The 16,640-nt window shown below is 45.2% G+C and overlaps 2 protein-coding genes across 3 annotated transcripts; one reads left to right on the top strand and one right to left on the bottom strand.

Annotated features, from left to right (window-relative positions):
- Positions 1–741: 741 nt before the first annotated feature.
- On the bottom strand, positions 742–8,200 carry si:ch73-90k17.1 (mediator of RNA polymerase II transcription subunit 15). Its single transcript, XM_048248986.1, has 9 exons — positions 7,681–8,200; positions 7,445–7,563; positions 7,008–7,158; positions 4,260–4,378; positions 2,555–3,664; positions 2,078–2,465; positions 1,633–1,971; positions 1,134–1,266; positions 742–829 (listed from the first exon to the last, which is right to left on the bottom strand). Exons 1-9 carry the CDS (start codon positions 8,048–8,050, stop codon positions 742–744), a joined length of 2,817 nt encoding a protein of 938 aa, XP_048104943.1. The 5' UTR covers positions 8,051–8,200.
- A 422-nt stretch (positions 8,201–8,622) lies between these two features.
- Positions 8,623–15,167, top strand: emp1 (epithelial membrane protein 1). 2 transcript variants are annotated; one of them, XM_048248712.1, is made up of 5 exons: positions 8,623–9,169; positions 10,138–10,220; positions 11,180–11,288; positions 12,352–12,492; positions 14,176–15,167. In XM_048248712.1, exons 1-5 carry the CDS (start codon positions 9,124–9,126, stop codon positions 14,334–14,336), a joined length of 540 nt encoding a protein of 179 aa, XP_048104669.1. In that variant the 5' UTR covers positions 8,623–9,123; the 3' UTR covers positions 14,337–15,167. The 2 variants fall into 2 exon arrangements, with proteins under 2 accessions (XP_048104669.1, XP_048104670.1); XM_048248713.1 differs by lacking the exon at positions 8,623–9,169 and adding an exon at positions 9,196–9,342.
- The last annotated feature ends 1,473 nt before the right edge of the window (positions 15,168–16,640 follow it).

Below are 16,640 nucleotides of genomic sequence, written 5' to 3' on the forward strand. Positions count from 1 at the left end.
AGATACCTGAAAGGCATGCAGAGCCTTATTTGCACTGCTACAACTGATTACATACCAACAATCGCATCTTTTGGCAATACAGTCAGAAGTGTTGTGCAGTAAAAGGTTTCCTGTACTGTGCAGCATCTATACACCCAAAAAGCACATTGAGAGGTACATTAAATATGTTGACCACGCTATCCAATGAATCTTCGGTCACAGGAAAAAACAAGTCACAAAATAAAGTTAAACAATTTTATTGGAAAAGCATTCAGGCCGAAACTACTGCATTTCTGCTGGTTTGTCATCCATTTCATCCCTCAGGGTGATTTTAACCCCCAGTTGTAGAGGTCCTGATGTATCGAGCATCACTGGGTACAAAGGCCCAGTGGCCAGAAATCCAAACATCGTATTTTGTACTATAAAGGGTACAGTGAAGCTTGGTGGTTTGATGGCTGCTGAGTGGGATCATCCTGACTGGTGCCCAACAGGGTCTGTCCAGCTCCAGGTTTATAGGCTGTCTCTGGGGATGCAGCTATGGCTAGTGGCTGAATGCATCTGAGGCTGTTATGGTGACTGGACCTGAGGTTGCCAGACAGGCATCTAATACCCAAATCTTGACCAAGGCTCTTTACCAGAAAGAAGTGCGAGTGAGTTGCCTGGTTTAGACTGAAGAATAATGAGGTTCGAACATTTGATTGGAGGTTTGAGAGACTTCCTGGTTCACAGAATGTGGGATGTGTTGTAAGATGTGTTGTGGGATCAGGGCTTCAGCTTGGGGGACCTCTTGAACTTGAGGTTGATGCTGGGGCATCTGCTGACTATGGGGATCCTGTGGTGCATGTTCAGACTGTGCAGAAAAAACAGGCATGTGATTTTGACTCTGTCCAGGATACTGGTAAGGTGGTTTGGGATGCAGAAAGTCCGGCTTATTTGAAGCCACTCCCTTGTTAAAAGATGAAGACTTACTAGTCAAAAAAGTGTGCCAAATTTGGGGACTGGGATGCTGATTGGGATCAAGGGAGGACACAGATGGGTACTTGTTTTGGTCTGGCCAATAGGAAGTCTGCACTTTTGGAGTATTAGGAGTAGTCGCTTTAAGTTCAGGGATTGTGGCGGCAGGTGTAACTGGAGACAGTAAAGGCTTTTGGTACTTGTATTCAATATGAGCCTCTGAAAGCTTGGGAGAGGAGGGGTGAGCCTGAGGAAGACTGCGTTCTGGAAACTTCTGCTGCTGAGCTCCCATTAGATCAATAGGCGGAGTGGTGGATCTTAAGGGTCCCATCCCTTTAAATGGAGGATACCAGTTCAGGGCAAAAGGGGTACCAGGAGGAGGAAAAGGTGGTGCAAAACAGGAAGAATTAGGACTCAAGGAAGGTCTTGGGGCAGGTAGAGGGTCTTTGCCCTTAGTGGGCTGACTAGACTTGATTTGGTCTTGTTTGCCTTCATTTGATGGCTCCGGTTTGGTGGTTGGAGTTTCAGTTGGTGGAGGAGGAGTTTCCAGTTCTTTGGGAATCTGAGGGACTTTAGAAGGAGATTGGGAGACTTGCTGCTGAGGAGACAGTGGCAGCATTGGGGACACTTGCTGAAAAAAGTGCTGTGGTGTTGGTCTATGTAATTGTGAAGCTTGCAATATTTGGTGCTTCTTCACACCGATCTCCTGCTGAACCTGGGACTGCTGGGGCAACTGCTGAACCTGGGGCTGCTGGGGCAACTGCTGAACCTGGGGCTGCTGGGGCAACTGCTGAACCTGGGGCTGCTGGGGCACCTGCTGAACCTGGGGCTGCTGGGGCACCTGCTGAACCTGGGGCTGCTGGGGCACCTGCTGAACCTGGGGCTGCTGGGGCACCTGCTGAACCTGGGGCTGCTGGGGCAACTGCTGAACCTGGGGCTGCTGGGGCAACTGCTGAACCTGGGGCTGCTGGGGCAACTGCTGAACCTGGGGCTGCTGGGGCAACTGCTGAATGACCTCCTGGGGTAACTGCTGAATGCCTGGGGAATAGACTGGGGCACACGCTGAACTTGAGGCTTAAAAAAAAGTGCTGTAGTGCTGGTCTGTGTAATTGTGAAGCTTGCATGATTTGGTGCTTCTTCACACCAATCTCCTGAAGGCCCTGCTGAAACTGGTTACGTTGGGAGACCTGCTGAACCTGGCTCTGCTGAGGGACCTGCTGTGGAACTTGCTGGACTTCAGACTGCTGCTGCAAGATCTGCTGGGGCACCTGCTGAGCCTGGGTCGGCTGGGGCACCTGCTGAGCCTGGGGCGGCTGGGGCAACTGCTGAGCCTGGGGCGGCTGGGGCAACTGCTGAGCCTGGGGCGGCTGGGGCTGCTGGGGCACCTGCTGAACCTGGGGCTGCTGGGGCAACTGCTGACCTGGGGCTGCTGGGGCACTGAACCTGACCTGGGGCACCTGCTGAACCTGGGGCACCTGGCTGGGGCCACTGCTGAACCTGGGCTGGGGCAACTGGGGCCACCTGGTGAAACCCTGGGGCCTGGGGCCACTGCTGAACCTGGGGCTTAAAAAGTGCTGGGGCCACTTCTTCAGCCCTGGGGCTGGTGGGGCCACTGCTGAACCTGGGGCTGCTGGGGCACCTGCTGAACCTGGGCTGGGGCTGGGGGGTCACCCTGCTGAACCTGGGGCGGCTGGGGCACCTGCTGAACCTGGGGCTGCTGGGGCACCTGCTGAACCTGGGGCTGCTGGGGCACCTGCTGAACCTGGGGCTGCTGGGGCACCTGCTGAACCTGGGGCTGCTGGGGCAACTGCTGAACCTGGGGCTGCTGGGGCAACTGCTGAACCTGAGACTGCTGGGGCAACTGCTGAATGACCTCCTGGTGTAACTCCTGAATAGACTGGGGGACACGCTGAACTTGAGGCTTAAAAAAGTGCTGTAGTGCTGGTCTGTGTAATTGTGAAGCTTGCATGATTTGGTGCTTCTTCACATCAATCTCCTGAAGGCCCTGCTGAAACTGGTTACGTTGGGAGACCTGCTGAACCTGGCTCTGCTGAGGGACCTGCTGTGGAACTTGCTGGACTTCAGACTGCTGCTGCAAGATCTGCTGGGGCACCTGCTGAGCCTGGGTCTGCTTGGGCACCTGCTGAGCCTGAGGCTGCTGGGGCAACTGCTGAACCTGAGGCTGCTGGGGCAACTGCTGAACCTGAGGCTGCTGGGGCAACTGCTGAACCTGAGGCTGCTGGGGCAACTGCTGAACCAGGGGCTGCTGGGGCAACTGCTGAACCAGGGACGGCTGGGGCCACTGCTGAACCTGGGGCTGCTGGGGCCACTGCTGAACCTGAGGCTTCTGGGGAACCTGCTTTGGAACTTCCTGCACTTCAGACTGCTGTTGCAAGATCTCCTGATGGCCCTGCTGAACCTGGGGCTGCTGGGGGACTTGCTGTGGAATTTTTTGGACTTCAGACTGCTCCTGGAAGATCTCTTGAAGAACCTGGGTGTACTGGGGCAACTGCTGAACCTGGGACGGCTGGGGCACCTGCTGAGGAACTTGCTGATGGAACTGCTCAACAGATTGGGGGCCCCTCTGAACTTGAGGCTGTTTTGGTAACTGGGAAGTTAGTTGCTCAGGAATCGTGGGTATTTTTGAGAGAGGATCTGCATACCCATTGTCTGCGCAGGACAGACTCATGTTCATCTCCTCTGACCTGATGCTCAGGTTGTGGAAGCCATTCTGTAAACCAATAAAAGGCAGTCATTCAGGGAGTTATCTGTACATCCTTCATATGCTTCATCTGACATGCAACCTTCTTAAACCTCGAGTAATTTGCAGTCATAATGTTGTGTAGTAATTGTCAAATTTCTATTTAAAATTTAAACCTTAACTTAACCGTCACTTTGGATAAATTGCTTCATGTTTAAACACAAACATCCATAGAGAGGATTTGTCTTTAAAAGGTGCTCTAAGTGACGCCAAGCGTTTTTTTAGGCTAAAACATTTTATGTCACTTACTGCAAACATAACCAACCGCTAGCTGTCTGTAAAAAAAACGTGATCTCTGGACAGCCCAGGCTCCAAAAACAGCAACAAAAACAACCTGGGCAAACCTAGCCCATAAAAACAAACTGTTCCAGCAAATCACAGACTAGATCACGTTTAGGAGAGTTTCAATTCTACGGGAGGAAGGGGGAGAAGTAGCGAGCTAGCTCTCTGTTTTGTTTGAAAGTCAACAGAAGTGACGTGACCCAGCATCGCTTAGAGGACCTTTAAAAACAGAAAAAGAACAAAAATGAAAAACAAATACAAAGGGCGAGTGGCCATTATGCACCTCATGGGTCATGCCACAACCAATGTACGGCGTTGAAAAAGATAGCATCTTTGGAGTGGTGTCAAGTTCGAACTGGCACAGGGCTAGCGCATACTGCAGGGGAATCCATCTGCCTTTCACTGAAAGGCACAAACATGGTCATGATGTAAGTCTGAAAACGCATAGAATGTAAATCATGTAAATGTAAATCAGGTTTCTTGGCCAAGTATACTTGCGTATACAAGGAATTTGGTCACTGCATTTATCCCCTCCATGAATTAGTGAATACACAGAGCACACAGTGAACACACAGTGAGGTGAAGCACACACTAACCCGGAGCAGTGAGCTGCCTTGCTACAGCAGCGCTCGGGGATCAGTGAGGGGTTAGGTGCCTTGCTCAAGGGCACTTCAGTCGTCCCTACTGGTCGGGGATCGAACCAGCAACCCTCCGGTTACAAGCCCGAAGCCCTAATCAGTAGGCCACGACTGCCCCACCATGACTTGCATAAAGGATTTAAATACAAGATCTACATTTTTATTACGATCTTCAATGATGTGAACAGCATTAATGGCATGGTGGATTGACAGCATAGTCCTACAGAGGCCTACAGATGCAACCCAATTCAGAAGTGGGCATATAGATTACAGTAATAAGGATAATTGAATGTTTAAGTAGCCCCCATTGACTGATTTAGTGTATGCCTAATCCTGTGAACATTTCAGATGCAACACCATTGCCAAACGCACATGGCAGCAGGTGAAAATGAAACAAAAAACATTATTCAGAATAATAATGGCAGGGCCCTCGGAAGTCTACCAATGAAGTGTGGAGATACATTGAGCCTCGTAAATGGGTGTAAAACAGTGATTTATTTGCATGGCTAGCCCGATGCCGAAGCACCACTATTGAAAAAGTGGTTGGTAGCATCGGCTAACTAGTGCCAGATTTTGGAGTGCAGGGGACAAGCCCGAGATAGGCTATGAGACATACGTTCACACTCGGTATCATGTTTCAATACACTTTAGGTCAATATCACACCGGAATTCTCCTTTAACTGAATCTTATCAACCTGAACTGCGATGTCCCAAACAGAGTGACAGGATGCAATGCCTAATAATCTCACTGCCTTCGGCATAACTGCTAACAGTGCGCCTAGGCCTACTGTTAAACATCTGAAAAATATTAAACTGCTGTTTTCTTTTCATGACGAGCACTAGGCCTACGCTTAAATGATTTATGACTGAATGGAACGTTGCGTTTTTAAGCGCCAGAACTGCTCATCACGTCGTGTGACAAAGTTTACACCAATCATCTTCTTCTAATGTATCCTTATGTTGAGATGTCCATTCTCTTTGCCCATTTGTGCGCGAAGCATGTTTCAATTAAGGCAATACACAAGCTATTTTTTATTGTTGTAATATTGAATGTTTATATTAATAAATTGTACGCACAGTGCGTACAGGATTACGGCTGGCGGCGCCACTGACCAAGGCCACAGTAGCCTGTGAACCTCTGATTTTCAAAGGGGAATCACGGTGAACGCAAGGGCAACTCTTCAATTTCCCTTCCAAATTACTTTTTATTGTCTGAAGACATCTATCGCAAGAATCTAACATTCTAACAGCAACAGCAAAGCAAATGCAAGCTAACCAAAGTGCAGTCGGTTCTCCCGCCATGGTTTTTGAAATCACACACCTGCTGTATCTGAAGCCCCAAGCACGCATAATAAGGCCTACGACTATCACTCTACACGCCCCCTGTTGCACGTCACAATTTAATTTCCTATAGGTGATCCTGCCTCCTGGCTCCCCAAAATGCCGCATCATGTGAACAGATCAGCAGGCCGGCAAATTTTCACCTCGCTTTCAGACACAAAAAGACGGCAAAAAGACGTCTCCTCTTCCCGCAAATTTAGCGGGATCTCTGTGTGAAAAGGCCTAAATATATCACATAACTGCTATCATAGTATCACTTAACGTATACCCCTGAGTCAAGGCATCAAGCATCGATATGTCTACATAGCCTAGATATGTCTAACGTGCTTCGTAGTATACCCCACAAGTTGCTTACTATCAAAGATCCTCGTCCCCCCCCCCCCCGTAAAAGGCGTAAAAGTTAGAAAGGCTACACACCAGGCACCAGGGGCGCCGCTGGGTTAGGACGAATCTAAGGATAATATATACCGGTAATACTATATATTAGGCTATCCGGGGACCCAGAATTACTGTCCGTCATAGGGCCTAAATCATCTAGAAGCGCCCCTGCCAGGCACGCAACTGAAGGGTTCCGTTTGCGGAGTGTAAAATTGTTTTAGAAGACCGGTCTAATTTTTTTTTTGCATGTATGCGCTGCCACCACCTCAAAGGTAGTGTTTCATTGATTATAGTGAAAGGTAACTGTTGCAACAAATTGAATGCTTCAGTGACATGCATGCCCGAGTGTAAACTAGTGACATGCCCTAGTTGATGCTACCAGTCTTGTCAATCCCATGATGCATTGGTCTATTTTTTGGTGACGCACACTATCGGCAATTCAGTGAGCTAAATGGGTTAATGTTTCCATATTCGCTGTATCTAAATTTACACCATCAAGCAATATACACTCTTAAAACTAATGTATTGTCCCTCTGGTTTGTTGTGTTTTTAACGCAAGTTGGATTATTTTGAACACATATTGTGTAACAAATAAAAAAAGGAAACACAAACTGTGTTGTGTTGTTTAACACATTCGTTTTAAGAGAGTTTTAAACTAAATAAAATAAACTCACCATTTATTGAAAGCGTTTTATCAAGTTCTTCCCCACAAAACAAAACTTCCATTGAGTGTGTTTTACAGATAATCAGTGGTGGTTCTTCTCTAGGACAGGTCACCTGTATAGGTCTTCCAAACCACATCAGGTTAAGAACATATGCAGAACCCTGTAAATCAACAGACATAGTGAGGACACTTAAGAAGGAAATAATTACACACAAAATGTCCACAATTGTGATGAAAGGTGGAAGCTACTGCAACACCTGAGGTTTCTGAGCGCACACAGGCCTACGCGCAATTTCAGTAAGATGGGTAAATGCAGACTGCACCTTTAAATTCGGAGTTTTTAGCGCATATGTTTGTGTAGTTAAGTCATCATTAAAATCAGCTTCAACCACACGAGTCGGTGTGTCGTCAGGTAAAATTTAATGAAAAGATTATGCAAGCACGTACCTGCGGTTTGACAAAACACCCATCAATGAGAGATACCAAGACAACGTCCCTGTTCAACGTCTTAGAAATGATGTTACAGTAGACAGGCAGTTCCTTTAGGGTGAGTGGTGAGCCATTCGCTACAAACAATTTTACATATAGAACAAATAATAATAATTAGGTTACGAGATAAGCCTACTTGTTTTAGTCCTGACTCACTCAACTTTGTCAAGTCTAATTATCGACTCCATACTCACGTGCATAGACGTGGAGGTTTTCGGCATCGTCGGACCGAATTCTCACATTGATTGAGTTCTTTCCGCACAGAACTTCAGGGTCCTCTGGAACGGCCTCGCTTGACTGAGTCCTCAACATATAGTTCTTGAAAGCGGCCTCGCGTTTCGCATATTCTACAGAGCTGGCACTCCGTGGGTGTCTGTAGCTGCTAACCTCATCCTCGGAACCATTCTCTTCTCCAGTCGCTTCATTTGGCAACAGTAGGCCTACGGTAGAGTTAGACGAAGTCTTCGACACTTCGACAGATCCAATGCACGTGGGCAAAACGCCGACCAAAGCAATGACAATGCACACAACTGCACAAGCCTTGGGTAGACCTACCCTAATCATTTTGAGTATCAGCTTACACACTCACGTGTTCTTTGTAAATCTGCCTATTATTAACATGAACATAAAACAAGCAGAGTAAACCACTGAAAATGTTCTGGTGACCAGACCACACCAGGAATAACTAACAGCATTCCTCTAGCCGATTAAATAGCATTTCAAATCCCTAAATGGCATGTGTTTGTTAATAATACTGTGACCAATCACGAGCGGTCGGCCACATTCGTCTATTTTCAACTATCATTAACTTTTCTCATAGCCTAAATGAAATTATGTTTAATTGGCTATTTCATAATATTGAATATTTTACTCGTAGCCTAAATAAACATAGCCTATGTTTCAATAATACATATTTTCACCACTGAGTTTCTTTTAAATAATAATCCTATATTTATACCTATCCATGCAAACAAACGTCTCACTTTCAAGGAAAGACTTGTGATTGGTCCGATTTTCCTTTATTGGCATCCAGACCTACCAATAGCGGTGCTCGAATGTGTGCAGTAAGCAACGATGCTCGCAGCACTTTTCTGATAGTGGGAGGGACATGCAGGCTATGATTTCAGGTGGCCGTCCCGTGGACGCACATTAGCCCGGACCCGGTCGACCTTCTAGGCTGCTGACAAGGCACTGGGGCGAATTATTACCTGCAACATATATATTTTAGCTTTCCTTAATGCAACTAATTGCGGGATGAAATAATAGCCTAGGCTATAGAGCTTTAGGGATGGGGGAAGGTTGGGGTGCGATTACAATAATGGACTAAGTTGGAACGTTATTTTTTGTGTGACTTCAGTGCGTCAGATATCAGTGGACGAAGAATGAGTAGCTTATGGAAATGAGGGGAATTGCACATTCTGATCATCGCTCAAAGCCAGATAAGAAAACCATTTCGTAATCGTCAATTTGAGAAGCCCAGTTGTAGGACCCAATCCAAATGCCTAATTCTTTAAATCCACACACTGATTAAGCAGCCTAAACCACTAAACCATATATTGCCGAAAAGCTTTGGCGCCGTTGATTTGGATTTTTTTTTTACAGGCGAATAGAAAAATAGGCTAACGGTCTGACGACAAATGAACTTGACGGTCTGGCCATGGATTGCGCAAGGACTTAGGAAAAGTAAGTCCTTGGGATGGGTGGGGTTTCACTGCAGTAAAGGCGAGAGACGGGTGGGGGGGAGGAGGGTAGCGGTACTGATGCAAGGGATGCTGCCTCTGAGCTGACTTTGTCGGGTGGATTTTTTTTATTTTGAAAATCGAGACTCGTGCGTAAATTTGCAGACCTTTGAGCAGGTAATGATTTCTCAGGCACTTTATATTTTGTCATTGCAGTGTGATAACCATAGGGAGTTACTTTCGGAAATATATTGCGTTTAATAGCCTACCTAAGCCTGCGTCCTCCAAATGTTGCATTGGCTACTAAACAATAGCCTAGTGTTAAAGTAGGCTAATGCATATCTCAAGCACGTCGGCGACAGGCCGAAATATGTTTCGGATGGTCGATCTTATTCGTCGATTTGCCATGCAGACAAAGTCTGTCCGTGTAACTGTTCAACCTACATCATCACGGGCCTCCATCATATAGCCTAATGAACAGGTAGCCTTATATGCCGCAGGGACTGCAGATCGTTTATTGTGTGACTACAGTGTTCGAATACATCAAAATTAAAAATGGAACATTATAGGCTAGCCTACACGATAGCAGTGCTTAGTTGAAAATTACTGTGTGATCCATAAATATAGTCTTCTACTGCTGCCATGTCAATGTCAATAAACAACATGAGATCTAAATAATACAACTTCACCGTGAAGTTCTGTTCGTTTTCTTGTTGCTGTTAAAATGAGGAGAAATGTCCATCTCAATGCTTCACTGTGGACGAAACCATCACGTTATTTTTCTCTGCCACCCATTATAAATAAATAATGACTACGGGCAACTGAAGATTTAAGGTCCTCCATATTGGCTCCTCATCAGTCTGCATGTCAAAAATGGTATATCACATGTCCTGTGCAATATTAAGCGATTTATCCAACTCCCCATCTGTCCCTCTCTGCCTCCCCCCTCTCTCCTCTCTCTCTCTCTTGCAGTGAGTATGTTAAAGGCCCTTGCTGGAATATGCCTCCTCCATGTCACCGCAATTGTGTTCCTCTTCATCGCTGTCATTGACGATGTGAGTGTATTTCTGTGAAGACTGCAGAGAGATGGCATCTCAATTTCCCCTGTGGGCTTGTTCTGATTTGTTTGAATTGTACAGCAAGAAATGGGCCCCCAAGGGAGACATAAGTTATCGACTCTAACACCACCTCACTGACCTAACCACTCATTTACTCATCTGTTCAGTCTTCTACACAGGCAGTGCAGTTGCACAATTTGGAATGATGACCCAGTGTTTCCCAGAGAATTCTATTTGTGGAGGTTGGTTTGCAGAATTAACTTAAATGCAACGAATTAGCACAGCGTGGTTATGATGCTAACCAGATTCAAGCACAATTTAGTACAACCTGGAAAATCATTGTGTGGTCAATGTTGATATTGTGGTGGGCCGCCACAAATAAGTCAATGTATGGGAAACACTGGATGACCAAATCAGAACCTAAAAAAAAAAGATCATCTCAAATCAGTTACTGAACTGGAGACAGCTCTCACAGACCACACATTAGAATATGGCAAGAATAGGCGATAACTTATCTTAAACAAATGCACAAGAAAGAAGTTTATGTGTAGTATTGTGATGCATTTTGTTGATTTGTATTGCTATGTATTGTATTGTGATGCATTGTGTTATATTGTATTGTGATGCTATGTATTGAAATGAGGCAGCAGTAGAGCAGATACGTCAGATTATGCAGTTTGGAATAACAGAATATAACAACATAATTCCATAACTGAACATAACTGTACTGTTTTGTACGACAGTGTTTAGTGTTGTCTTTGTGATGTCGTATGTTGTGATTTGCAGGCATGGTGGTTCTCGGACAGCCTGTACTGTATTGTACGACAGTGTTTGATGTTGTCTTTGTGACGTCGTATGTTGTGATTTGCAGGCATGGTGGTTCACGGACAGCCTGTACTGTACTGTACGACAGTGTTTAATGTTGTCTTTGTGACGTCGTATGTTGTGATTTGCAGGCATGGTGGTTCACGGACAGCCTGTACTCAGACATATGGGGGCGCTGGGTGATGGAGCACAATGATGAGGTGTGGGTCTACACAGACCTGCCCAGCTCCTACCGGAGAGGTGAGAAACGTCTCGGAGAGCACAGAGCACGTCTTGTGTGTTCTTGAATCACGTTGCAGGTGTAGCAGAAATAAGGTGCAGCGGATGAGTTTTTTTTGTTTGTTTGTTTGTTTGTGAGGTTGGCCTTAAGCCTCTGTTATCTCTTTTTTAATCCTCTTTTGTAAAATACAGGGATCTCTGTCACGCAATTTAATCCTATTTTGTCTGTTTATTTTAAGGTACACTATGCAAAAATTTACCTTAAAATAACAGCTTCGAAGTCATTACAATGGTAAACAAACTCTTAGGCAGCCGTGGCCTACTGGTTAGCACTTCGGACCTGTAACAGGAGGGTTGCCGGTTCGAACCCCGACCAGTAGGCACGGCTGAAGTGCCCTTGAGCAAGGCACCTAACCCCTCACTGCTAAACGAGCGCCGCTGTTGATGCAGGCAGCTCACTGCGCCGGGATTAGTGTGTGTTTCACCTCACTGTGTGTGTGCTGTGTGTGTTTCACTAATTCACAGATTGGGATAAATGCAGACACCAAATTTTCCTCACGGGATCAAAAGAGTATATATACTTATAGTTATACTCAGTCGAGCGAATCATCCTGATAGCAAAGCAGGAATTGGTCGCTAGCAGAACCAGCAATGTTACTTTGGAAGCTGGCGGCCCGCCAAATCTCGCAAAAATCGTGAAACATTACCTTGTCAGTAGGTATAGCTCTTTGGAGATATTTTTTGCCTGTTGTTAATCCTTCACCTCCACAACAAAAGCATTTTCATTGTGTACACGGGGGATAAGTCACAAAGTTTGCTATTTAGTGCAGCAGAGTAAAATATAAATACATCACGACTCTAGAGGGACCTCTACAGTCGCCAAAAATACCTAAACCTGCATAGTGTACCTTTAAAACAACATAACATTGTACCCCATCACTTATTGGCCATTGCCTTTCTTCTTATGTCCTCCCATTGACTATGTCTATGAACTGTGTTTTCTTTCCTTTTTGTTTTCCTTGTGTCCTTCTTCCACCACAGACTGTGACAGCTCTGTTCTTCCCTCTTGTGTGTGGTTTCCTAGACTACCTGGGTGCGGTCCAGGCATTCGCAGTGCTGGCCTGCATGTTCTTGGTCTTCTCCCTGTTTGCCTTCATCTACCAGATCTTCATGCTGGGCAAAGGCGAGAGGTTCACACTCACAGGGGTACTTCAGCTCTTCGCCTGTAAGTTTGCACACCAGGGGCTCTCAGAGTGGATACAGTATGGACCCTTTCAACAATAAAAACAAAAACAATGCTTGAACTATTTGGTTCCCAATCTACTTCCTCTGCATTAAGATGCTGATAATGGAACTCTCTTGAAAGGGTCTATAACTAATTACAGCATTATGATGAATAATTTTAGTATTTTTAATAGAGAGTTACAAGATTCAAGTTACGCTATGACTGCTATGAAATATTTAGCGAAAAATAAAGTAAGTATCTCTTTCTCTCTCCCTCTAATGAAATGTACAATACAAAAAAGACTTAAATGGGACCTATTATGAAAATATCTCTTTAGTGCTAGTTTTAGTGCTTTTTTAGTGCTAGTTCTTTTTGTAGTGTATTTGAGCAGAAACATCGAAAGAGCACAAGTTAGTTGTTTGTTTTTGGCTGCCTAGGTCTGAAAACATAAGTATAAGTAAGTAAGTATATATACTCTTTTGATCCTGTGAGGGAAATTTGGAATTTGCATTTATCCCAATCCGTGAATTAGTGAAACACACTCCGCACACACTGAACACACAGTGAGGTGAAGCACACACTAATCCCAGCCCAATGAGCTGCCTGCAACAACAGCGGCTCGGGGAGCAGTGAGGGGTTAGGTGCCTTGCTCAAGGGCACTTCAGCCGTGCCTACTGGTCGGGGTTCGAACCGACAACCCTCCGGTTACAAGTCCGAAGTGCTATCCAGTAGGCCACAGTTGGGCCCTAAATGTGATTCAGCAAGACATTCAGATTAGCTGGTTAAAGTGGCATCAAGTCTGCTAGCTTGTTGAATATGACCACTTCAATTTTACCTATCTGGACCAAGTCTCATGACTGTGGAAGTTTGCTTTTTTTCCTGCAAGTTCGGGTCTAGTTAGTTAGCAACTTGTCGGAGCAAAGTCAAGTCAAGTCAATTTTTATTTTTATAGCACATTTACAGACGGCTGAGCCGCACCAAAGTGCTTCACAATAAAGTTTGTAAGTGCAATAAACAAAGAAATGACCTAAGGCAAAAAAGAAAAAAGAGAAAAAGGCTACAAGGCAATGACTTAGAGTTAGAATAATACAAATGAAAAGCCATTTGCAAGATGCTCGTGTTTGTATAGGGCAGGCACACAAACGGGGCCACTCTGAGCATGACTCTTCAGACAGGGTAAGAAAAAAGGTGTTGTGGTGCTTCATCCTTTTGGCATTTTGACCAAAGTGTGACACAGATGCTTTATTAAAGGTGCTCTAAGCGATGCCACACGTTTTTTAGGCTAAAACATTTTATGTCACTTACTGCAAACATCACCTAACCATCCGCTAGCTATCTGTGTCCTGAATACACTGTAAAAAAATGTGATCTCTGTGGACAGCCCAGGCTCCAAAAACAGCAAAAAAAAAAACAACCTGGGCAAACCTAGCCCATAAAAACATAACAAACTGTTCCAGCAAATCACAGACGGGAGGAGAGTTTCAATTGCACTGGAGCAGCACAGGAGGGAGAGGGAGGAAGTAGCGAGCTAGCTCTCTGTTTTGTTTGAAAGTCAACAGAAGTGACGTTACCCAGCATCGCTTAGAGCACCTTTAAGACCTGAGGACACTATGTAGAATAGTAGAATAGACCTTTATAAAAAATAAATAACGCTTATCCCTCCCCCTCTCTCCCATTGGTCAGGTTTCTGTCTGATGGTGTGCCTGTCGGTGTACACGGACCACTTCCACCAGGGGGAGAAGGACGGCTGGTATGGCTACTCGTACGTCCTGGCCTGGCTGGCCTGGCTACTCGCTCTGCTCACCGGCGCACTGTACATCGTAGTGAGGAAGAACATCGAGTAGGAAGAAGAAACACACACACACACACACAGAGACACACACACACACACACACACACACACACACACACACACACACACACACACAAACAGTCATCCAGAGGCAGCTGACACTGGCACAGAGCAGCAGGATCAGATCTGGAACATCAGTGTAGAACAACATCCACACCACATCTGGGCCAAATCGATGCCAGATCCGGGTCAGGCCAAATCATGAGTGTTCCAGCGTCAGCTGCCTTCTGGGTAATGGAGGAAGGAGGGGTGGGGTGCTGGGACTCCTTGGCAGTGCTTCTCAGTCAGGCTCTCAAGGCCAAAAGTACACTTGTGGGGATATGGTCCAGAATGCAGGGTGCGGATAACAGACGTTTGCGTTAGTATCTATCTATCTATCTATCTGTCTGTCTGTCTATCTATCTTTCTATCTGTCTATCTTTCTATCTATCTATCTATCTGTCTATCTATCTATCTTTCTATCTATCTATCTATCTTTCTATATATCTATCTGTCTATCTTTCTATCTATCTGTCTATCTATCTATCTATCTTTTCTATCTATCTATCGATCTATCGATCTATCTATCCGCACTGTCTATCTGGACTTCCCCTGCTGAGCCAAAATAATGTGGGAGTCTGACTCTCACCTTCTCTGTCCTGCTTAGATGATCGAACAGCTGGGGTTTCCATCAGTATATCTCCCTCCACTCTTTCCATCTCCCTCCTTCTCTCTCTCTCCCTCCTCTCTCTCTATGTCAGCTCTCCAGATGCACCACCTCAGATGTGCTGTGTTGTAGCTCAAATGTCTCAAATTTGCTCTTCTTGAACACTATGTTCTTTGTCCCCCCAAACATACTGAAGCTATTAAGGGGTTGGTCTTAGTTACAGGTTACGGAGACTCCGTCTATGAGGAAATTCATTTAGCCTTAAACAAGTTACTTTGCCATGTGTGTGAGGCTAGATCTGCCAACTCAAACTTTGCACCAGTTGGATTTATTAGCATTATTGAGCACAGTAAAAAAAAAAAAACTCCAGCAGTTACTTTGCGCCTGCCTGCCTGCACTATTTGGATGGGAATGTACATAAACAATTGACTCGTAAGGGCCCAAAATCTGACAGGACCTTTTTTTTTATTTGATCTTTTCTGAACCTGAACTTTCACACCTCAGTTGAGAGCATACAGTACTGATTTCAATTAGTGTTGTTGGCAATGGGTCACTTTTGTAACCTGACTCTCGCCAGATGAATTTCGTTCCGCCTAGCTCCACTCATCCATCTGGGATCAATCCATTGAAGTGTTGCTTCAGAAGGCTGGGCCTAATCAAAAAATGCTTGCATATGATTGGATAAGCCACTTGTCCGTCATCTATTGCCGGGCTACTTCAACCACTCACATCGAAGCCAACCCGTGACGCTGATAACAGTCTCACAGTCGCTTCTACACTATGTTACATCTATGAAACTCACGCCCTGCGTCCTGATTGGCTCTACCATAAAATCTGGTGCAGAAATCACTCTCATCGGAAGAGGTCCCAGATAGATGTGAGTGAAGCTAGGCGGAGCTAAGCGGAACAAATTCATCTGGCGAGAGTCAGGTTAGCACTTTTGGGCACTAGTACTAGATGTTAGTGTGTTTCTGCACAGCCATGAGAGGCTTGGAGGAAATAGCATTGGCACTGTGAGGTAGAGAGAGGAAACAAGCTGAGGCGATGTAAACAAAAGAAGAAATATGTATAGTTATATGTAAGTATGGTATATAAAGACAGAGTAATGTATAAAGACAGAGAGATATATATGCACACACTTTGTCATTCTGTAAAATTTCAAGCTGACCCTTGCTCTGTACATGCTGAGAGCTTTGTTCAGGTAAAGTAGACTTGTCCAATTCAAGTTAACTGTGTGTGAGTGTGTGTGTGTGTTCACGTTCACATTCACCACATTCACTAGTGCAGTATAGCTGCTGGGGTAGACCAGCGTTATGAGGACCAGAATCATTCATCTAGTCACTGTTGATTATCTTCATTTTGCTATTTTATATGATAAATGTTTTTTTTTTTTTTTTTTTTACTTTTCTTACTCTTTTTTTTTAATGTATCCATTGTACCACTGCTGGTGCATAAGCAGACCGGTTTAGGGCATCATCAGGATGGTGTCTGCGTGAGTCTATCTCCGAAGATATATGAAACACTTTAATGGAAATCACGACGGGAAGGTCTTGCTGTTTGTAACTGAAAGGTTACAAATCAAAAGTGATGCTTTTAGTGGAAGTTGTGCTATTAGACGGGTGGCTTTGTCTAATGGAAGGAGGAAGCTAT

Source organism: Alosa alosa, chromosome 7, assembly GCF_017589495.1.
Source record: "Alosa alosa isolate M-15738 ecotype Scorff River chromosome 7, AALO_Geno_1.1, whole genome shotgun sequence".
NCBI lineage: Eukaryota > Metazoa > Chordata > Actinopteri > Clupeiformes > Clupeidae > Alosa > Alosa alosa.

Bases quoted from the DNA above. Each gene is read 5' to 3' on its own strand.
- emp1 (XM_048248712.1), top strand. From the start codon at position 9,124: ATGAACTTGACGGTCTGGCCATGGATTGCGCAAGGACTTAGGAAAA. The intron at 9,170-10,137 runs GTAAGTCCTTGG...TCTCTCTTGCAG, and splicing joins TGCGCAAGGACTTAGGAAAA to TGAGTATGTTAAAGGCCCTT. The intron at 11,289-12,351 runs GTGAGAAACGTC...GTGGTTTCCTAG, and splicing joins GCCCAGCTCCTACCGGAGAG to ACTACCTGGGTGCGGTCCAG.
- si:ch73-90k17.1 (XM_048248986.1), bottom strand. From the start codon at position 8,050: ATGATTAGGGTAGGTCTACCCAAGGCTTGTGCAGTTGTGTGCATTGTC. The intron at 1,972-2,077 runs GTGTGAAGAAGC...TCTATTCCCCAG, and splicing joins GCAGGGCCTTCAGGAGATTG to GCATTCAGCAGTTACCCCAG. The intron at 1,267-1,632 runs GTGTGAAGAAGC...CTCCATTTAAAG, and splicing joins CCAGGTTCAGCAGGAGATCG to GGATGGGACCCTTAAGATCC.